General features: G+C 40.1%; 1 protein-coding gene across 1 annotated transcript in view; it reads left to right on the top strand.

The window, feature by feature from the left end:
• Positions 1-1,891: 1,891 nt before the first annotated feature.
• The window catches only part of LOC120546935 (pleckstrin homology domain-containing family G member 1), a 72,831-nt gene continuing 50,155 nt past the window's right edge, over positions 1,892-24,567 (top strand). Inside the window, exon 1 of the mRNA XM_039782200.1 lies at positions 1,892-2,014. Coding sequence (XP_039638134.1) covers positions 1,933-2,014 — 82 coding nt within the window. The 5' untranslated portion in view covers positions 1,892-1,932. The remainder of the gene's footprint in view (positions 2,015-24,567) is intronic.

The following is a 24,567-nucleotide window of genomic DNA, read 5'->3' as shown; positions in this document are numbered from 1 at the left end:
ATTACAGCAGTTTCAGTTGACAATGAAGTCATCTTGCTGTGAGAAAGATGATATTGTATGAAACGTCTGTGGGGCCAAGCCTATCCTCTGTGGGACAATCATTTAGTCCGCAACCTCACCAGTGCCAAAGGTATTACTCACCAGTCTGCAGAAAGCATGAGACCGGCAAGTTACAATGTGAAGAAACTGTGTCAATTGTATTATCAATACTGTCCAGACAAAGTGATATGAATGAATAAGATGAAAACACAAGCTGAACACCCCCTTCATTACAATAAAACAAGATTACAGTGAAGTGTGAAGACAATAGGAAGGAGGGGCAGGGATAGGACTCAAGGAATAGGTACAGGACTGTTTTCCATCCCCATGGGTTCCTCACAATAATCCAGTTTCCATTCAGTAATTACAGACACGTCTTGCCCCTACACTGTGTTTTTGTGCCCTAACGATAGGCTATCAATAAAAACAAAAGGACTGAGTTTGGTTTTGGGTTTCCTTTACTTTCTGTTTGCATGCTGGAGGTTTCTGGAATCAATTACTATTATTAAGTGTCTCAAGATAACTGTTGTTATGATTTGATACTATAAATAAATTTTATTGAAATTGAATTGGTACTGTATGCCTGTGTGACAAAAAACTGTTGTCCAAGGTGTTACATTTAAAGCAAGGATTCAGATGAGTGATCTTCAGTCCAGTTTATCCAATCTCTAAATAATGATACCCATTTCTGCCAAATGATTTGATCTGAATCTTTCTAAATCATTGCTTCATCCAGTGCAATGAGAAGAGATCAGTAATATAAAACCAAGGAAACTATCTAGAAACAAAGGGAGGATAATGATATAAGTACAGAAAGCTCACACCTAGCAATGTAATTGGGTTGTTAGTCACTAGTCTAAATTATTCATTGAGCTTATATGAAGAGATAAACAGAAAAGAACTGAGGACCTTCAGGGACTAATTAATTAAAACCTTTAACTTAATTAAAAGATAATGCCAGAAAACTGCCATGTCTCCACCCCATATCAATAGACACACTCTACGTAAGTGCAGTAACTTTATTAACCAACCTAGGATTTTTATTATGTTTTTAATCTTGTGTGTCTTTTCTGATTATAGTTGTTTGCAGTGGTGGAAGGTAAGTACATTTACTCAAGCACTTCATTAGCCAACAATTTGGAGGTACTTTACGTGAGGATTTCCATGTTATGCTACTTTACTTCTACATGTACTTTACTACATCTTAGAAGAAAATATTGTACTTTTTACTCTACTTCATTTATTTTACAGCTTCAGTTGCTTTGATTTTACAAACAAAACACATGATCAACTTATTTAACATGATCATATATACTATCCCTGGGATAGTCCCTAAGGTCCCCGTTATATATATTTTTATTTTGTAGCAGAAAATTATTATCTTGTGTGCAAGATTATAATTTATATCTTTGATGACATTATCTTTGGGACATTGAAGGCTCCATAATTAAACACTCTAAAAGAGGCCATTTTAAATTGTGAGAACCTTTGCTGGCATTACTTTTATTCAATTTGAAACGCAGGAGTATTTTCACTGTGTGGTAACCCTATTGTTAGTTTACTTAAAGCACTTTGAATTGTAGCCTCCCAACCTGATGCTAAATAAAGATTGATTTTTGATTTGGGTTGAAAAAATAGCGTTTGTAATTGACCTAAAACTTGTATTGTTATTAGAAATTACTGCGCCTCTGAGGGCAACTTTGGACCCCTAGAAGTATCTCAAAGTCAATTGCAGACTCCCCACCTATCCCCACTCACATCAGTGTAATGATGACGCAACGTAACATGGACCTGTGCAATGTGATTGACGGGTTAACAGCTGGCAAACGTGCAAAGTGGGTCAACATGAGAACAGTTTGGTGAAGCGAAAAGGAAAACTTTTAGACGCTTTTAATGAAGAACGACTTGTCTCCAGTAGCCGCAGGGAGCCGAAGATTTGATCATGTGCCCTCTGCAAAGACATCGAAGAAAAAGAGTGAGTGAAAATTGTCTAATGTCCAGTCCCTTTTCTGTGTGTACGAGTTGGCCCACTAGCTTAGTAGAAACACGCGTTTTGTTGTTGTACCATGCTGTTGTTCTGCTCAGGTACGGCGACAGCTGCTGACAGATGGATGCTGATATGAAAACAGAGAGATTGATGGTGGAACAGGTTGCATAAGAGCGAGACGTAATGAAGACCATGGGGCAGTGAAATGCACTCTTTGTTATGAAATGGCATGTGTAGGGGTGAGTGTGGTGGACAGAAGGAACATGGCGTTATTCCGAAGATTGATGTTGTTCTCTGGACACAGACAGTATGTCATGATTGACATTTTCAAATCATGCTTTTTTTTTCTTCACTTGGACAGACTTCAGGATGTTATGCAACAACAGCAGATGGAGGAAGGAGGTAGAACTGAACAGTTATGTTTGGCATTCAAAAGTAATTTTCACACTTCACAAGTGATGATTAATGCTGAACACCATAAAACCACATTTTGAAGTTTTCCGTCCCTAATTGACAAGACCCTTTTGCCACCTTGACAGCCGCTCCTGCTGTTTCATACTGAATTAAAGTAGGCTAATAGTCTGATAGTTTGACATATTCACTTTCTTGCCGAGAGTTCAGATGAGAAGATTGACTCCACTCTCATGTAGTATATTAAGCTACAGCCAGCAGTCAGTTATATTAGCTTAGCATAATAACTGGATACACGGTAGGCCTGGCAAACTCGATTCCTTTTAAGGATTCAGGTTATTCTGAGTCACTCACTAAACTGATCCGGGTTGTGCAAGTCACTTGAGTCCCTTGAGTCAGTATTGCTGGCTTGCAGTGTTTCGGACTGTCTGCACGACTTAATTGCATTTAAACATACTACATGTACACACCAAAACTAAATAATACACACAAACCTACTGCTACAGATCCACTCATAGCCGGCTGATTCGTAGGATTGACTGACTCGCGTGGGAGCTCGTGAGTTGTCAATGACTCATGAGTTCTCTACAACTCGTGGGTCGTCGACGGCTCACGAGTTCTCGAGTTAGTCCCATGGTATGCGAGCTTGCAATGTTTCCGGCTCTGAGTCTGCGGGTCGGGAAGTTCCTATAACCTGTCTCGGACTATCTCTGCTCACTCAGTCGCTTGAGTTGACTTGTAGAGTTGTCGTTGCCTACGAAATTGTAAGCAGTGTTGGGAAGGATACTTTCAAAACGTATTCCGTTACAGAATACATGCCCACAAATGTAATTTGTAACGTATTCCGTTACATTACTCAATCTGAGTAACGTATTCTGAATACTTGGATTACTTCCACATTGAATTGCATTTTATAAGTGTAGGAATGCGGCCATCACATACAGCTTACTAAACAAGCCTATTCTGGTGTGTTCCCCTATTCCAACTGGCTGAATGTGTACCTAAACAAGCAGATAGATTGTTGTATTTGTAGTCCCGAACTGTATACTACAAAAATCTAACCGCAGTCTAAGCTACCACGAGCTAATTTTAGCTAATGTTAGCTAGCATGTCAAACGGGGCTAGTCAGTCTTTCAACGGCTCTGGAGCTAGTAAATCAGCACGTAGGAGAATGTAAAGTTGCACGTCAACTATAAAATGCAAGATGACTAGTAAAACTACAGCAGACGACTACCCTTGGCTAATTAAAAAAATAACTTACTTTTAGATACTTCTTCAGGTTGGAGGTGGAGTAATTTGGATGCTGAAAGGAGGTTGGTTGCTGGCAAGCAGAGGTTGCACTGCACAGTTATATTTTGTTCTCCCTGCTCTTTCTTTAATGTGAAATGCTGTTTGAATTTCCAAGATAAAAACGGATTCCTGCCCTGGCTCTGTTGTGCCGGTTCCGACTCCATTGTGACTGATCACGCAAATAGCAAATATTTTCGTTTTCATATTGGGGCTTCTGGAGTTGCCTTAATTTATTCAGAGAGTGAATAAACTTGTGAAACAGAAAAGTATCGTCATGTAATCCATTGATTTCAACAATGTAACTGTATTCTAAATACCAACTATTTAAATTGTAACTGTAACGGAATACAGTTACTCATATTTGTATTCTGAATACGTAACGCCGGTACATGTATTCTGTTACTCCTCAACACCGATTGTAAGTTATAAAGCTTTTGGCAGCTAAGATGGCTAGGACTAGTAGTAGCTAATGTTGCAAGAGGTTTGTGTGTGGCGCTGTTATCATTTTAGATTGCATTGTAGTAGGACTCAACTGATCCGAGTTAATGATACTAGAAACGTACGATTCATGAGTCAATTTAAAGACTCGGTGAAAGAGCTGAGTGAATCACGACTCAAACAGGTTTAATACACGGTGAAACCGCTAGCCTTGATCCAGCTGCCAGGAGATGAGCTGAAACTCCAGGAAATTACTGGTGCTGAAAGGAGGATTGTGTTACCCCTTGTTTCCAGTCTGTATGCTAAGATAAGCTAACTGGCTGCTGGCCTTATGTGATATCAATGTTCACATTCATCTCTTGACAAGAAAGTAAATAAACAGCTTTCCCATGCAAATGTCTGCAAAAGTATTCCTTAAGATTATATACCTTATTTCCAGGGATCATCATTGTGTGCTGTGTCATATTAATATTGCTATGAAAAATAGGTAATCTTTAAATATTAGGCGAAACAGTGTGTGCTTACTCTGCTTCATCCAGGATTAGAAATAAATTAGTTTCCTTCCCTTCAGTTAGAGAAGGATGGCAGGTGTTCTTCCCACTTCTAAATTCTCGTGAGAATGTAATCTGAGATTGGACGACCTTAGCTCCTTCACCCCCCGGTGTGCCACCCTGTAATGTTAAACCCAGTACAGACCAGACTCTCCTTTAATGTCCTGTCAGTAGTTTGGTTGTGGTGAATTACAGTCTTCCGCTTGTCTTCTAATGACGTTGTGGCTCTGGGTTAATAGACCATGTGGCTATAGGTTCTTCTTTCCTGTTTAAGATGAACTGTAATAACTGATTCATTGACCTTCAATCTAGCATCATCATTGGGACAATATTTTAATTTGTCAAATACTTTGCTTTATGACCACATACCTGCCAAACTAATTACATTCACATTTAGCTGTACTTTGTGTTTAGTTCTATTTAGAAAATGTTAGCATGCTGATACACTAAACTAAGATAGTGAACATGGTAAACATTATACCTGCTAAACCTCTGCATATTAGCATAAGGGTGGGTGTCTTATTTTTTTTTTTTTGCGATACTAGTGTCAAAGTGATACTTTTAAAAATGGTGCTGGTGCCTGAACCGATACTTAAAAAAAATAAAAAAGCACAAAACGACAGTTGGTGACATTAAAGAATGGTTAGTTTATTGTTAAGGCCATTTTGTCAACTTTAAATAATTTATTTAAAATGTAATAACTTAATAACTTATTTCACCATCAGTCAATTCCTGTCAAACAACAAAAAGAAGAACCACTTGAATGCAGAAGGGTACTTCACAACAACAGCTTGAGTTTCTCGAGTTTCACTTGAATGCACCATGAGTGTATGAGGTGCAACTGAATGCACCATTAAAGGCCCTAAAAACCCACACGGTAGTTTTCAGTTAATCTGGCTGATTGAACCTCTTCCCAGGACTGTGTGGGTCTGTCTAGACTTATTGACTGACTGTGTGGGTGTTTAAGTCCCATCGGTTTTGTTTATTCTACAACTCCGGCAGTTGCCATGGTGTCTCGTAAAATGCAGCTAGTCTACACTGTGTCTTTAGCTGCAGACTGTTGCGCGTCCCGATGATGGGATTCTTACAATTAAAATAAAGCTGTGTTAGACCATTTCGCTTTCAGCATTTTAAACGTGTTTAAGTCAGCTTCTAGCTAACGGTAGGCTAACGTTACCTGCTGCCAAGTGTAATGTTAACTAGCATCACGTGCAGTGATGCTTCTGTTGCCCGTAACGTCCGTTTCAAAGCACCAGAAGGCAGTGCACCGAAATGAGGCACAGAAATCTGCGTTGTCATTTGGTCAGGTAGATACCGGTCATTTAGGAACCATATTGCCTAATTGTCATTGTGAGCATGTTAGCATGCTGGCGTTAGCATTTATCTCAAAGTAAAGTATCACAGAGTTGCATGGCTGTAGACCCTGTGTGTGTGTGTGTGTGTGTGAGTGTGTGTTTGTGTGTGTGTTTAGAAATACAAAAGAGTCAGTCAAATGTATGCAAATATATGTAATTGTGTACATATAATTAAGATATAATTTCTGTGGAAACTCAGAGGTGACACATGTCCTTGTGTACCACTGCCTCAAACCGCCTACTGTACTCATTTTTTTGTCACATGGAAACAAAACCGTATTTATGATGAGCTGCAGCTGTCAGGTAGCTTTCTTTCTCTGTCTTCTGATTGATGTTTTAACTGGAGGTCTTTCAGACGGATGGCTCCACAGGATGTATTTGGTCCCACGCTGTATCACGTTACTCTCTCTTTAAGATGATATTAAATCACTCCACAACCTGCCCTATTTATATTGAGGTCCAGGTGGTGTGTGCGCAAGTGTACCGCACTGTGTTTGATGGCGATGGTTTGTATGAAAAACAGTTAAGCGTGTATGTGTGTGTATGTATATACATATGCCTGTGATCAATGAATATATACCTGTCATCCTGATGTCCAGTGTGATCCAACACTTTGATCTGTTCTGCATAAAGCAGTTCCAGATAGCATGCAGAGGTCAAACACGCTGCATGCGGAAGAGACCCAACTGTGCTTTCAGATGTGGCACGATACATATCTGGAGCATATTGGATGACTAGAGCATTTACAGTACGTTTTGTGAGACTGATACTACAATAACAATAGATTGAAAGGAGAGTTCCCAAGAAAATTATGAATGGTTTATTTTAAGAGACAAACCGGAAATTACTTATTTTCTCTATTGTTTCCATATCAGCTCTTCAGTTTCAGTTCATGGCCGCCTTAATTGTAGTAGCAAAATGAAGGCAGTTTGATGATGGGATTTGCTGAATCTCTTATTTTCCACAAAGAGCTACCTATTGTTAAGCTGCATCTCATTTTGCTTAAATTGCCTCCTCGAGTCCTCCACTTGCCTCCCTTCCTCGCTTCTTAGTCCCTCCCAACAAGGAGGCAAGGGAGAGATGTGAAGAATTCACGGGAGGAGAGAGGCAACAAGCAAATGTGTTTTTAGAAGGATGAGACGTCCTTTCCTCTAAAGCGTCACATGAAGTTGCCAGCCGTTTGGGCAGAGTTAGCAACTCCTTCAGCTGCACGGCTTCCCGGAAGGCTGAGTTGTGTATCCTCGCCTATAGCTCCTTGATGATCACTGCTCGATGCTCGCTTCTTGGTCCTCGGGGCAGAAATAAGAGCTTTGAGACGGCCTTCACCGAGGAGGGACAGAACAACGTCCGGTTCAGCCGAGGACTGAGGAGTCAAGGAGCTATCAAATAAGAGTCATGGGATGTACCCTTAGTGTTTTGAAACCCTCCCTGATAAACTATGATGTGATATCCCCCTGATTTTCTTATCCCTGCTTGAGGCTGGAGCTGAGCTCTCTCTGCTCCGCAGGAGGAGGGCAGTGAGTCTTTGTGTGGGGGGTCATGATCTTTCACCTGCTGCTGGCAGTCCTCCCTGCTGGGAGGTCACATCTAGGAGCTGAGGCGTGAAGGAGTGGACAAGAGAGGGGGAGCAAAGGAGGATGGGAAGAGAGGGAGCAAGAGGAAGATGGCAGAGAAAAACATTAGTTGAAACAGACATATTTTTCTGTTGTTTTACCTTCAACACTTTACATAGAACTCAGAATGATGTATGAGAGTTTGTAAGCAGGGCTTTAAATTAACTTTTTTGATCACCAGCTAACAAGGCTAGTATGTTTTTAAAAGTTACCAGCCAATCAGATTTTCCACTAGCCACATGTTTGTTTGTCTAACTTTTAATTTCAGCTCCTCTGGTTTGTTTCTCGCCGATCCGTTTTCCTTCTCTGTAGCTCGTAATCGATACCACTCACTCTAGACACATAGCCAACAGTTGTATGACACGTCACGACACAGTGTTCATGGGAAATGTAGGATTAGTAATACAAGCAGTGTTGCCAGATAAAGATTATGTTTCTAAGACAAACATACACAAAATCGTCCATATTTCTTGGGGGAAAAGAGAGAGATCTGGCAACACTTGTCGTATCATTACTGCAGCCTGCCAATTCAAACAGACGCATTGTTATTGTTATTTGCTTCTTCATCACCGGCCAAATTGGCTAGTAACTTTACAATGTTACCTGCCAAAGTCAATTTTAACCCGGGTTGCCGGGTGTCAATTCAAAGTCCTGTTTGTAGGGGTATCGACAATGCTGTAATACTAGTGAGACGAGCAGGAATAAAATGCAGTCCTGGGAAGCCGCCACATTATTGCACATCTATCACCACCTTGTTTTGTCTCAATCAGACAACCCTGGTTTCAGCTGCACAGCTAAATGACCCTTTCCTGCTCGTCGTACAGGAAAAGGAAGCGAGCTGTGCTAACAAGCAGGTCATCCAGCTTTAAATTTAGCTTCTTCATAGACAGACACAGGATGCACACTCTTTTACAAAATCCCTGCATTGTGGGAGGTGTAAAAGTTTGCTCTATAAGAGTGTTGCTAACCTTTTAGTGAATAGTGTGTCAGAAGCCTTAGCACAACCCTTCTATTAAAAGCTTTTCATAGAACTTGTCCCGGTAGAAATGTCAGCATTAAGACACGTACTGCCCGCCTCTATCAGAGACTGAAACACCTGTCATTTTCTCACTACCTGTCGTGAGTGGAGATGCAAACCATACCGCCGATCTGCACCGACATGCAAAGCAAGCCCTTTCACATGCAAAGCTGTGTGGCGGCCATACAAGGTGCAGCCTGGGATCATAGGCAGAAATGTATAGACGAGGTCCGCAGTGTTTCAGCATCATTTCTGGTTAAATTCATTAATCTGTGACAAGGTGCAAATACATTTTACTGAAAAGATTTTATGAAACACACATTTTTGGTAGCTTCTGATCTTACATGTGTGTGTTTTAAAAATGTTGCCTAGATGGATGAGCTGCTGTGACTGTGCTTCCTGATAGAGTGTGTGTGTGTGTGTGTGTGTGTGTGTGTGTGTGTGTGTGTGTGTGTGTGTGTGTGTGTGTGTGTGTGTGTGTGTGTGTGTGTGTGTGTGTGTGTGGATATCGCCATGTGTTTCCTGTCATATACTAAGGTGTGTGTGCGTGCATGCACGTTTGCGGTTGCTCATGTGTCTCCAGGTCCAACCCATATTTCCGTGGCCCAGACTGGAGCAGCAGACAGACATGCAGAGACCTGCTTCGTGATGCACAGAGATATTTTTGGACTGTTGTGTTACTGTGAGACAGGCTGTTGGAGGAACTTCCTTTTCAAAACCCAATTTTTTTTGTCCAGATCTTGAAGACTGGATTGCCTACATTGCTTCAGGCTTCTAAGTTTTTATTTGAAGTGTTTTAACTACATACAGCATTATAGTTCACTGCAGTTATGAGATTAGAGGATGAACAATTCTCTCAAAGTGAAAAAAGGAGACTGTCCTCTGCCAAGACCTGATCTAGATGCAAAACTAACCCAACCTCCTTACCTTGGGGCTAAATACAGATAACCCACATAGGGAACCTTGGCCTGATCTGTACTGACTCACATGCGCGCGCACACACACACACACACACACACACACACACACACACACACACACACACACACACACACACACACACACACACACACACACACATCTAATGAACTTGCACATAAATGTGAACTACAAATTTTAAAAAGTTCGTCATCCTATACTCCTAATGCCTTCTGCTTTCTGGCCACCATTAGTCCCACAAAACAGAGGCGACTACTAAGCAACTACTTTCCCCACAATTTTAGCAGACTTAATCTGTTTTGCGATTTTCTTTTTTAAAGTCAGGTTTTGCATCGTGTACCATGTTTTTGTACCTTGTTTCAACCCATTTGATGTTTGTGTTGACATTGGGATTTTTAAAACAATTTCTTCTCTAAGTTTAAAATGTTTTTAGTATTGCCCTGTACTTTCTGTTGGAGTGAACAGCCATGTTTATATATTGAAAACAACATATAAAAGGTTTCCCTTCAAATAGTTTAAATTTAGAAAGCTTCCTGCAGCTGATGGTGCTTAAAGATGGTAGCATTTAAAATGTCATTTTTTGCCTCAGTGCATAAATGACTCGGCTCATCCCAGGTGTGTGTGTGTGTGTGTGTGTGTGTGTGTGTGTCGACTTGAGCTGTCAAAGGAGCACATATGAAACCTGCTGATTACATACACACATCATGCATCCCCTTTAGATGTGAAATGAATCGTGTGTGGGCATAGGCATATTTGTGTGTATGTTACGACTTATCCTGCGCATCTGATAACATGCTGTCGATATTTGTTTAGCAGGGAAAAACATTCCAGCAGACACACCTATAGGCTGGGATTTAAGTGCATGTGTGTTCTCAAGCTTTTTCTATACTACTAACCACCACTTAAAGTACTTTAGAGATCTGCTGTAAAAACATGTTTCACGTAATTACAAGGTTTGTGACGAGGACAGGGAAAGTTTGGCACACTGACTTTAACATTTAAAATGGTAACCATAGAAAATATTTTAATGAATGCTTTCAGAATAGCTTTTCATACCCACCTGGTTGAACAAGAGCTGTTCTTAACAGAAAGATTACCAAGATAGTAGTTGTTTAGATTTGTTTAAGTGCCACTCTGCAAAGATTTATAGTTGTATAAATTACAATGCCCATAGGGAAGATACTGCTAACCACTCAAGCATGTAATACAGTGTCAGAATGTACAAAGCTTGTAATGTAATTCCTCTATAGTTGCATTGTATTTGCCTGTTTTCTTGCATATTCAATGTTTTATTATTTTAAATGTTTTATCATCTCAACACCTGTCATTACTTAAGTATTCTGCCCTTACGGGGGAAGTCTACCAATTTTATGCTGATTAGCCAGTAGCCGCCACAAGTATAAAACATCAGAAAACTTTAGCCGGAATTGTCAGCGATCGAAGTTGCATTGTGGGTAATGCAGGCGCCAGGTTTTCACGAAAAAGAAGAATGTGAGGAATATCTCTGTTTCTGCTGCAATGATTCTAAATGTGTGGAGCATTCTTTTAACACACAGTTGTTATACTGAAAGCACATGTTGGGGAATCTGAAAAATGAAAACAAAAACAGGGTGATGCAAAGAACCAAAGCAACTCTTTGCATGGTGTCAGTTCACCCTCCTTGAGATGTGTTTGCCCATGCACTTGCCTCACACTGCTCCCTGCAGGTTGTGGCCGTGTAAACTAAAGGCTAAAAGGTCAGAGATCAGGGGCAGGGTGAGACTGAAATACCCCTGCTCTTAACGCAGCATGCGTAATAGTAGTGGCTATATATGGGAGTCCATATTGTACTGTGGCTGTAGACGCTATCACTGCCCACTAAGAGTCTGTAAACATTATGAAGGGCTGAATGTGGTGCTCTGTGTTTTTTGCTGATTGTGTCCCAACTGCTGTCAGAGCTCCGGTGTGCACTCGCTGTACAGTGGAGAGTTAATTCTGTATAATGGGCATGTAAACACCTGCTTATCACGTGGCTACTGGTACTTTGCGGTCTGTCTGTCTGTCTGTCTGTCCAAGGTAAAATGTATTCATCCCTATAATCATGGACATTACAGTTCTTCCCTTCTAATCAACAACACTCATTACAGAACATAACATAGATACAATGCCTATAAAAACAACATGAAACATATTTCATATCTTAATGCTGTGATGATTTTAGTACAATTTGACTTATATGAAGGACGCAAGCAATGCAAAGTTTTCTCTTTTTTTATTTTCTGTGGGATGCGAGTGAATCTGCTCTCAAAGAATTGTGGGATGGAAGGCGACGTGGAAAGGCCCAGCGACGTGAAACAAAAGGACTGCTCAAGAGAGAATTTTTTTCTATTTGCAAATGAGGGTGATATTTGCCTGGAAGATCTTTCGTGAAGACAAAATGATGGGCCAAGAAGTTAAGTCTTGTAAAGAAGTTTATTGTTGTTGTAGTTTCTGGGATCCCTATTTGTATGTCCTTTGCCTCCAAGATTACAGATACAAACACAATGTGGTGCTTGGTTAAACGTTAAGTAAACAGACTATTGGCTAGCTTGAATGTAATGTGTGGTGGAGGGTGCATAGTTTGTTCGCTTCCAGTCTTGAATACAATGGATGACCATCTACCTCACTGCAGCCTTACCGTATTCACTGACTTATTTTATTCCACCACCAACATTTATAAAAAAGTTTGTCATTTTAATTTAATAGCTGTTCTTCTTGTGCAATAGAGCAGCTTAAAGTCAATTTACCAAGCTATTTTTACTCACTTAATCACGTTGCTCAGTGAAACAGTCCTGTAACGATGCATCAAATTTTTCCTGCTGGGGGAAAAAAGAGAAGAAGAGGAAGAAGAAGAGAGCCGGGATGGGTCAGGGGTCACCAGCTCACTAAAGCCAGAGAATGTCCCATGACAACCAGTGGCATTTTTATGCCAGTCAGGCAGATTCCTTGCTAAGTTTATCAGCTTAATAAAATGGGAAACTATGTGTAGTTGAATTTTGCGGTGGAAAATAAATTCCTTTAGTTTTATTTACATGTCCCCTCAGCCCTACATTGGCAGTGGGAATCTTCTGATACAGACGAAGAGGTTAGGTTTCTTTCTTTTCAAAATCTTTTCTCTTTTCCATTCTGTGATTATTTCTTTAATTACGAAATCTATGAAATCCCCCCTGTGTTCTTCTCTTCTCAGGCAGGTCAGTCACTGGTTAACCTATATCCTCGACGTTCCACTTCCGGGATTGCTCCGTGTTCGCTGGAAAATCCGCCGGATATCCGGCCTAAATGAGTGCTATCCGGCGGATTTTCCGGCGGCAACGGAGCAAAAGTTGGCTTGGGCTTCCTTTGTGTTGCCATTTAAACTCCGGTCGATTTATGAGGACTATGGTTAACCTTTTCTCACATCTCTGCAAGGTAAATCCAGACAACTAGCTAGACTATCTGTCCAATCTGAGTTTTCTGTTGCATGACTAAAACAACTTTTAAACGTACACGTTCCACCAAAACAAGTTCCTTCCGAGCCTATTTGCAGCGGCATCGTGGCTTTTCTCCGGTGCTTAGCACCGCACAAGACGATTGTGATTGGTTTAAAAAAATGCCAATAAACCAGAGCACGTTTTCCTCCCATCCCGGAATGCTATGTGGAGTAGACAGACTCTCCTCCAGCGCACTTTGGAGGAGGGTCTGGCAAAGAGAGGCTAGTCACTGGTACTGTAACTAACCTCAAACCTGAGATGTCATCAAGTTTAAATAAGACAGATAAAGTCTGATGACTGAAGATGAAGCTAGGGGAGTGACATGGGAATTTAGTCGGGATATTATACTTTTTGTTTCATTTAGTGACTCATAACACTGCCAGTGTTTGGTGCTAATACATAACAGCCAAAACACACCAGGCGCATAAACATCACGTATAGCAGCGTAGCGCAGCTATTTTTATTTTGGCGACCATGTTATCAAATCTGTCTGTTCATAGCGGGCGCATAGCGTCCACGTCGGCCTGCCTGCTGCAGCGATAGTTTTGGGTCTCCTCTATTTCTTCCGTGAGATGCAAACGTATGTGTCAAGCCAGGCAGGTAATGTCACATACTGGAAGACCACAGTGCAGCCGGATACTTTACAAAAATAAAACACATTTAAAAATAAAACACCTAGGTTCATGGTGATTTTGGCTGTCTTGATTTCACACAGTGAGACGCGGTCAGGCACACGGAGAGAGACCAACGGATGGACAGGGAGAGTGTCACACACACACACACACACACACACACACACACACACACACACACACACACACACACACACACACACACACACACAGGAGATGGATTACTTTGTGACCGTTATGAATTGCCAGGCGCACAATCAAGAACATATCTACGCTACGTGACACTTACGCGCCCGGTGTTCCAGCTGTAAGATGCCACACTAATTCCAGTTCCCAGTCACCCATCTGTTGTTTATGCTACTCATGATGCAGTTCATTTGGGAGAGAGTTTTTCATATTCACTGCACCTTTTCATTAATTTGAATACCAGAATTGAATTCTTGCACCGAGTGGTGTTCCACTTAGGACTGCTAAATAACGAGGTTGAACCAGAATGTGACTGTGTGCCATTGTTGGCCGCCGCTCTCCCTCCTCCCAGTGTACTCCCCTAGGCCCAGTTTATGTGGCTGGCTTCTTTCCTCCCTGATTTTGTTATGTCTACAGTCCCCCAACTACACTGCACTATTTATGGCCTCCATTCATTTTAATGTATATGTGAAAGGCGCTGCCAAGTGAAAGAGGCATAGGGCAAGAGAAGATGAGTGAGAGCAGATGAGAGTCAGGCAGCCTTTTAAATGCTAACAACAATAAAAAGCTGTGGTAAGCATGTTGGCGAATTGCAACATACAAACTTTTTTAGCTTCAGTATTAAAATAGAGACTAACCATCTTGCCTTATGTAACGGAAAATATCCCAAATAAATTTTGTTTTGGTCCTCTAGTTGCAATTCTGTTTCCACTCTCTTCCTTTGCTGACTGATGTTATAGCAACAGGCTGAGATGAGTGAGCAGCTGTATTTGGATGTCGCCAAAGGCTGTACCAACGCCACTCAGACCAACTGTCCATACAGGAAGGGTGTATGAAGTGTGCCTTGCTGTGTACCCCCTAGCTTGCATACTTGTACATCATTGCTTTGTTTCTTAGAAACAGTCAGGTAACTAGCAACAGATTGTCAAAGGTAATTGGGGCAATGGAATGAGGATATGTTGTTTTTATCACGTGGTATCATGAGGTAACACGTTCCTGAGAATTAGCCTCGAGCACCAATGTGTTAGCTGCCATGATGGGTAAAGGACAACACAGCTTTTCTTATTGATTTGCAAGAGCTTTATGAATAGATTGAAACAAAGGTGAATAAATAAAAATGCCTATATAGACGTTGACAACCAGTGTGTTGCTAGTAGTGCCCTTTTGGAAGTTTTTGAAGCAATTTTTATGATAATACAAAGAGAAGTTTAATTTATTGATATGCAGCAGGCAGCTGTTTTCAGCTAAAAAGCTCTTAAAAACCCATTGTAGACTACTACTTACCAAGCAACAAACAACCGACGGACACAGTTAGCGACTAGCTGGTGAACATAGTGGAGCATTTAGCAGCTAAAGAGCCAGATATTTCCCTCAGGAGTTGGTGGAGACCAAAATGAGCTCTTCATTTTTCTAGGTTCATTACCGCCAACAACTGTTGTATTACACGGAAATAATCTGCAACAATATGTATTGTTGTATTGCTCATGCATTTTCCAGAAGAGCTTAAAATACAAACATAACCGGAGTCCCTTATCAAAACCTTGCTCCGTAGCACCACTAGTGGTTAAAAACTCCACGGGGTACGGGGTACCTTTTTAAAGAGCCCCTATTATACTTCTTTACAGCATCATATTTGTACTCTTAGGGTCTACTAGAATAGGTTAACACGGTTTTGTGTCTCATACTGCCCATTGCTGCAGCTCTTTTGCCTGAAACACTCTGTCTGAGCTCTTGGCCCGCCTTCCCAAAAAGCCCAGTCTGCTCTGATTGGTCAGCTGGCCAACTCTGTTGTGATTCTACATCCAAATTCAAACAAGCCACTGGGCGGGCTGTGCTTGCTCAGGCAGCACCTATGGGCAGCGCATATGAAAAACTGGGCTGGCTTTCTCAATCAGTGACATCACTAATTAAGGAATTTCAAACTAATGTGGGCGAGGCGTTTCAGGCAGTTGAGGGAAAAGTGTGGGTTTTGTGAGAGAGAGAGCTCCATTTAGAATGTGTTTTTTTTTTTTTTTTTACTTTATACATCTATTACATACACAAAAAACTATATAATACACTAAAAGACGGGAAACATAAAAAAAAGCATAATAAGGTAATAATTAGCTACAGAAATGAAACCTGGAAAGTCTGACCGCACCTTGTCACCCACACACACGAATACACACACCTGGCCAGCCTCCAGCTCTTGACTTAACAGTAGCTCCTAGTTGTCATCTCCATCGCTGTGTTTAGCAGGTCTGTCAGCACTCTTCAAGTTCAGCCATGGAGTGAAACACTGGTTCTAATAAGGAGAATTCCGTAGAGACGGAGGGACAGGAGAATCTGTAAAAGTAAGACATTTAGACTGTGAATGTTTGTGTTTGAGTGTATGCCAACAGGTCTGTGTGGTAAAGCTTTTTGGGACAAACTGAGCCAATGTTGTGGAGCGAACAGTATCGCTATAAACTGTGTCATTGTGCACTTGTCAATTTGTGTATTCCTAAAGAGACCAGAGGGGGTTCTTACCCTAACGGTAACATAGCCTGAACATGCCGCAAACATAAAAGTAATTTATTTCACTGAAAGAGAAAAGAGAGAACTTCCCCCCTCCTTCCTCCGGCTTTCTTTTTCTCGCGTGTCCTCCCCCTCATTCAACTCTCCCACTCAGCAGCTGTTCCTCTCACTTTCTGCCCTCCCTCCACCCCACCCTGCACCCATGCATGCTCCCCCAACATCCCCCACCGGCCCCAGTATGATGGCTTTGTTTTATTGCTGTGCAGCGTATGGCAGGGAAACCCCCGTCTGGAGTGAGGCAGGGGTCTGACCCCTTCTGAATGCTTGGCTATAGCAATGTGGGTGCCCAGATAAGCAGAGGATTAGAAGAGATGTTTAGGCATTTGCTTTCTGAATGAGCTTCATGATGTTTTTATGCTGTTAGTTTTGGCTCTCCCCACCCACACCCACTTTTAACACCTGTTTCAGATTTGAAACTGAATTGAAAACCCATTTCTGTGCTGAGGTTGTGTTAAAAGTGCAGGTTGATTTGTTTTACTGGGCCAAAAAGTTTTAATGTTAAGTTTGTGTTTTTCACACCTGTTCTTTACTCAGAACAATTTGTTCCTGTGTTAATGGGGAAAAAAATCTCATAAGCTTAAATCGCAGCCATTGGTTTAAATATCAGCTCTAGCCTATGTTTTTTTTTTTTTTTTGGTTTGCTTGGCTAAGAAAAACATGTATCACATGTCTGCTCCAAGATCTGTCACGCTGCTGCCAAATGGACCGAAAAATCCCCAGTCAAAGACAGGAAACAAACACCATTTATTTGTGGTGTTGACAAACGGCCGTTTCCTGTCCAGAGGTGAAAATATGTAGAGAGAGGAAAAATCAGGAGCAGCCTCTATTCTGCAGTACTATGGAGCTAAATCAGGGCCAAATGTTTTGTTAATTTGAAAAAAATATATATAGTTGAAAACCTAAAGCTTGAAATTGAAAATTTAAGTTTTGGTCAAAACTTGGAAAAAATAAAACCATGTATTCAAACTAAAAATAAGTGTACCAATTTTTCTTTCAGTTTGAATAAAATTTAGATTCAATTCTGGAATTATTTTGAATAAATTATAAATTTTCATTTTTCACTTTTATATTTCTTTTAAGTTCCACATTTTATGTTTTCAGATTCAAAACTTATTTTTTTTACGGCTTCAAATCTTTTTTTTTCGGTTTCAAATCTTTTTTTTCGGTTTCAGATCTGTTTTTCACTTTCAGATCATTTTTTTTTGGTTTCAGACTTTTGGCCCTGATTTTGTGTAGGGGGCGTGGCTTCAACTCAGAGAGGCGTGGCATTATGAGTGACAGCCTAACAAAGAAGGCAGAAGACTCCTCTGTCATGTTGCCTTCAGGCAATGGTGTTACTGTGAGAACTATGACTGAATGCTTTCTATCCACTATATACATGTGCTTTTTACTTAACAAACTGATGCCAGTGACAAAGTTCCATTTAAAAAATTGTTTTGGACAACACATGGTACCAATTACACTATAAGAGCAATAAACTGTGCCAGATTGTGCAGTTCAGCAGGAACAATGACTTCTCCCACTTCCATGTACGACTTTGAATGTAGCACCACAGTATTCACTCGGCAGTCAGCGTAGCGTCTGCTCCGCCAAGGCAACCTGCTTACGTACAGGTAGGACATGTGAAAGGTATTAGCCTTTTTGAATAGATACTTTGGGACATTATCCCCGCAGTGGCATTTTTTTGTCATTAACACATAAAGGGAAAATAGGTGGACAGCTGGAAATGAAGGATCACTAGCACTAAAGTTAGCATTAACTAACGTTAGCTTCACACTAGCTGATATTTTTACACTAATTTCAGTGTCCAGCTCAAGTTTTTTACTTTAACGTGTAGTGGTCTTTGTTAACCTCTGTTTGTCAGAATGACCATAACTCGACAGTGGCTGCCTGCAGCCGTACAGAGCCTTATAAATGTAAAACATTATAAGATAACTAACATTGCTAAATTAATAGTGTTACCTTTTCATGGTTAGTTTAAACAACATCCTGGTCTGCTTTGTTAATCAAAGCTTTTATTACGGACAAACACGGTCCAGAAAACAGACAGTAGACCTACAAATACAAAAAGACAAGTTAGTGTATTCTGATACAGTTAGGCTGTGGTAGAAGCCTTCAGATTTTGTCCACTTGGCATATTTTGTAAGGCATAACTGTCATGCTGTTACATGTAATGTTATGTGTGTAAAACGTACTTTATCAGGCCAGAGCATTAATGTAAAGTCATATTTGTCTACTCTGTAAAAGAGACCTTCTTCACTGCAGCCACTGTCGAGTTATGGTCATTCCTGACAAACAGAGGTTCACAAAGACCACTACTACGTTAAGTAAAAAACCCGCTTTCAGCTGGACACTGAAATTAGTGTAAAAACCCCAGCTAGTGTGAAGCTAACGTTAGTTGATGCTAACTTTAGTGCTAGCGATGCTTGAATGCCAGCTTTGTCCAGCTGTCCACCTATTTTCCCTTTATGTGTTAATCACACAAAAATGCCACTGTGGAAATAATGCCAAGTATCTATTCAAAAATGCTAATATCTTTCACATGTCTTACCTGTGGGCTGGTGCCAGTGAATACTGTGGTGCTATAAGTCATACATGGAAGTGGGAGAAGTCATTGTTCCTGCTGAACTGCACAATCTGGCACAGTTTATTGCTCTTATAGTGTAATTGGTACCATGTGTTGTCCAACAATTTTTTTAAATGGAACTTTGTCACTGGTATCAGTTTGTTAAGTAAAAAGTATATATATATATATATATATATATATATATATTATATATATATATATATATATATATATATTATATTATATATATTTTTTTATATATATATATATATATATATATATATTATATATATATATATATATATATATATATATTATATATATATATATAGTGGATAGAAAGCATTCAGTCATAGTTCTCACAGTAACACCATTTCCTGAAGGCAACATGACAGAGGAGTCTTCTGCCTTCTTTGTTAGGCTGTCACTCATAATGCCACGCCCTCTGAGTTGAAGCCACGCCCCTACACAAAATCAGGGCCAAAAGTCTGAAACCAAAAAAATGATCTGAAAGTGAAAAACAGATCGGAAACCAAAAAAAGATTTGAAACCGAAAAAAAGATTTGAAGCCTAAAAAATAAGTTTTGAATCTGAAAACATGAAATGTGAAACTGAAAAGAAATATAAAAATTGAAAAATGAAAATTTATAATTTATTCAAAATAATTCCAGAATTGAATCTAAATTTTATTCAAACTGAAAGAAAAATTGGTACACTTATTTTTAGTTTGAATACATGGTTTTATTTTTTCCAAGTTTTGACTAAAACTTAAATTTTCCATTTCAAGCTTTAGTTTTTCAACTATATATATTTTTTTCAAATTAACAAAACATTTGGCCCTGATTTAGCTCCATACAGTACCAGCTACATAGTACAGCACCCTGATGAAAACACGAAGGATGTGGGTTTATCCTCAAACCACCAATCAGCATTAATATGGTCCTAAGGGCGATAGGAAGAACCCCGGTGTGTGTTTGTGTGAAAGTGTGTTTGCTGAGGAAATGTTATGTACACTGCTGTATGGATTATTATCTCCTCTGATACTTCATTGCTCATTTGTTATTGTTATATTTCCTGCATATTTCCAACATTTGCTGAGATTGTATTTGCTTATTCTGCAAATTTATTTTGAAGGGTTTTGTGTCTTTTTCTGACATTGAAGCTCTATTCCACTTTTTAGACTAACTTTTATCTCAACAATTTTAGAAATAGGCCTATAAGTAAAGTCAAATTTGCTTGCAGTTTAATAACGTTTCGAGGGTGTAACCTACTGTACCTAAAATTGCAGGCTTTTATTACATGTTACTGTGTACCTGGAACTAATTTGTGGCGGTGTGGTTGAGTAAGTGGTTTGAGAATAAAACCCATAGTGGTTTCCTGTACCCCTAGTCTGCCCCACCACTGTACCCCTGAGGCCTGCTGGTGGAGAGTTGGGAAGATAATGATCTGATCTGTTTACCCCGCAGGGACCATTTTGGGCAGCTCCCGTCCTCATAGGAAATAACAAACAGTAAATGGCTGAAAGTGACAGAAAAGTTTTTAGAATTACGGGAATTGAAGGTCATTGCATGTCTGTGTGTGTTTTTATTAGGAGCTCAGTCGATCCTACAAGAGTTATGCAGCGAACAGACTTGTTGGTTTTATGTGTATGTGACATGTGGTCTGATGTGCTGTGCTGGCTCTTCAGCTGTGAGCCGACAGCCTCTGGGCCACGGAGGTTATGAGCTGTCCAGTGGCTTTTTAAAGCCCCTAACTGGTTTCCTGTTGTATTAACGCTGACAAGAAACAGACAGGCTGTAATGAGCTGTCGTCTCCAGCACTTAGCCAAATGTCCAACTGTGCCAATAGGACTAACATACTCTCTGTGTGTGTGTGTGTGTGTGTGTGTGTGTGTGTGTGTGTGTGTGTGTGTGTGTGTAAGAATGTCAGGCTGTGTAACAGGTGGCATCAGCTTTTGGAGTTCGTCTCTTGGACTAAGAACAAAAGCAGTGGATATTTCTGAATGCTGGCTTGTGTCTGAGTGCTGCCTTAGTATTTGTGCTGCAGGGCCAAAGTGTGTGTGTGTGTGGTCAGCTATATGGAATGGCCATTGTGCCCTTGGCCCTCAGCAGATGTGGTCTGAACAATGAGCTGGGTAAATAAAAGGAAATGGTGTATAAATAGCCTCTTAAGTCTGCATGAGTGGAGTTCTTGTGCTGTGTATGTGTGTGATCCTGTTTTATGTGAATGAATTGTACTTTAGGAAGTTGCACTGTATTGAGCAGTCCACAGGTGCAATTTGGTAAACTATCAAACAGTTGTAAATTCCCAGCACTGCAAAAAAAATGTATATGGCTTTGTTTTTGCAACTGGCGTCTCTTAAATTTACAAAGATATTTAGTTGAGAGTTAATCTCAGTTGAGAATATCAGATAATCTGCACTTTCAGATTTTCTGTATCCGTCAGCAATGCAATGTAAAAAACAACAACTGTACAGCACTTCATAAGCCTCACGACAGGTCTTTATGAGCAGTGAAGCTCCTCTAGAAACTTGTCTCTAAATCACATCCTGGTGATAAGTGCGCAGGGGAACAATGCTTAAAATAAAGAACCCTCCTCCCTCTTCATCCAGCTTTCTCCTTGGCTCTCATGTATCCAGGCCACATATAGACCAGGGCCATACATTCTCACCAGCGTCATCTCACACATGTTCATACGACCCTTGTTTTCTTGCTTAGTCACTTTTCTTTATACTTTTTTCTGACATTGTATAGACTTAATTAGGGCTGGGCAATATATCAATATAAATCTTGTGATATTTGATTTTCTCCATATGAAAAACTGTCTCCAACTGTAAAACAATTAGAAATAACCATCAGTTGAAACCCTAATATCAAGAATAATCCATAATATATATATATATATATATATATATATATATATATATATATATATATATATATATATATATAGATATAGATTAATTGATAAGCTTTATAGTTTTAAATACTGTGTATTAAGCTGTGTGTTTAAGTTGCTAAGTAATGTAAGTATTGTAAGTTGTAATCTATTTGAATTGAGTCATTTTGATATCAAATATTGCAGACTTGATGCGATGGTTTTCATTTCAAGCCATTTCTTTTTTTTTTTTTTTTTTTTTTTTTTTTTTTTTTTTTTTTTTTTTTTTTTTTCTCTCTCTCTCTCTCTCTCTCTCTCTCTCTCTATCTTAGATCTTGAGTTCTGTTGCAGGTGTGTGTGTGTGTGTGTGTGTGTTGGAGGGCTGGGCTCGGGGCGGCTGGGTGTTGTCACTAAAGGCGCTGATGGCCTATATCAGCAGCACACTTCAGCTGAAACATAATACAGGTGGCGAACACTGCAGCAAACCTAAAGACAGATAACAACAGAAAGAGTTGGAGGTAGATAAAGAGAGGTAGAGTTACAGTGGAATGAAAAAGATGTCCGTATCTCAGGCTTTATTTATAATTGTGAGACTTGGGCCTGTGTGACTTTTCATCTGTTGAGTAATTATGCAGATCAGCTTCAGCTTAAGATCCAGCACAATTTCAAAAGCACATAGAGAACAGTTGTTTGTATCAGTTTTAGCTGCTGATTTTGACCTGTTATAAATAAATTGATAAATACTTTTTTGGGTCCTTGCAAATATTTTTGAAAACCGCTTCTGCACTTGTGCAGTAAAACTGTGTCAAATGTTGCTTTGTGCCTAAAATGCAGAAAACCCCAAATATAGGAATGTAGTTCTCCAAAAGTTTCCAAATGACCACAGGTATAATACTCTATTATCTCTAATTCATCTCATTTCATTTTCAGCAATTTTGGCCAGATACTGTGGATGCATACTATCTGCTTTGTTTTCTCCAGGGTGTAGAAAGTGCTGTCTGGGTGTTGAAGTGTTTATGGGGCCCATCTTCCTCTTGGTCCCATCTGGGTCGAGTTAAGACCTGTCACTAACATCTGTATTTTCTGTAAACACAGGGAACTTTTTCCAGTTCCAATTCCCTTTAACAACTTTATTTAGATGGACTGTAGACATATTTCTAGTCTTGGTGTCCAGCTGTTATTACAGTGACGTGTGACCGCATACTTTCTTTGTCAGCTGGACCACAGTTTGGACTCCTGTTTATACAGTAGCTTGTAGTTGAGAGGCTGCAGATTATTTAAAAAAGCACTGGCCATGGATCATGTTGCTAAGCAACTATTAAAAACCTGTTAATATCTAAAATGAATATACCTCAACAGTTTCTCTTCATGTGTAGGCCAGACTTCATTTAATGAATATGGATGGATGGTAATGCCTGGGCTCAAACGTATGTTATCAATTGTCATTTTTCAACACAAATTTCCTTGTAATTTTGATTCATTAATGAGATGTATTCATAACAAACTTCAAAGAGTGTCAGTAAAAAGCAGGGCAACATTTTCTTTTAGGTTATACTGGGTACCCCACATTTAATGCATGCACCTACATTGTAACTGTATGAAAACTGAATGAATGAATGAATTACTTTTGAAGTTTGGGCCTAATCTCCCCCTGTCTTTAGCCAGATTTGTGATGCGTCTAGTTTTAAGTCTATGTTTTTGTGTGCAAATATCAATTTCCCCGAAGGAAGAAATGTGAGGCTGCTGTGTAAAGCTTTAATTTATTTATATTTGAAGTTCACAAAATGGAGTTTTTCCTCTCAGAGGGATTTATATGATCAGTGTGGATTTGCTGCCTGTTTTGAATGGCTCAATGAAGATCGGCAAAGCCACGGTTTAGGGCTTACTCCTAATTTTGAGCTTACTGGTTACAAAACCCACTGTTTACTTTATTATGGTGGGGCGAGAGAGTTAAAAACAGAAAGAGACACAAATGGAGGAAACTGAAGCTATGGAGAAAAATTTAGACAAATGAAAGACAGAGATTGGAAAAGGGCAAAATAGTGGAAGCATTACAAGGAGACAGACGCCTGATGCTCGGGAGGGGGCGGGGGGTTACTGTTTGGGAGAAGAGCGATTTTCTTTTGGTACTGTAAATAATAGCCCCTGCTTGAGTTGGACGGCTTTCACAGCTCCTTTTGTGTGCAGTGACATCTTAGGTTCCCTAAAGAGAGGAGAGGGCCGGAGAGGTCTCGGCTTCCAGGGTTTTCACTGGCATGGGAAAGGCAGCGCATTAGCCCAATATGAATATGAGAGAAAATAAAGCCTCCACAGGTCAAAGGGAACCTGCCAACACGCACTCCTGGCTCTTTATCCCACTCAAACCCACATAAGCAGACATGCAGGCATTTATACACACGCACACGCACACGCACACACACACACACACACACACACACACACACACACACACACACACACACACACACACACACACACACACACACACACACACACACACCAGCCCCCCGTTTTATCTTAGTCTGAGCAATAATGTGTTTTGGCTCCTACTTCTGACAACAGCAGCCCAGTGGTTGAGTTGTGGCCTCCTCTCTGTTTCTAACTATAATGTAAAGCTTTTA

Source organism: Perca fluviatilis, chromosome 18 (genome assembly GCF_010015445.1).
Source record: "Perca fluviatilis chromosome 18, GENO_Pfluv_1.0, whole genome shotgun sequence".
Taxonomy (NCBI): Eukaryota; Metazoa; Chordata; class Actinopteri; order Perciformes; family Percidae; genus Perca; species Perca fluviatilis.
This window is presented reverse-complemented; position numbering and strand designations above follow the sequence as displayed.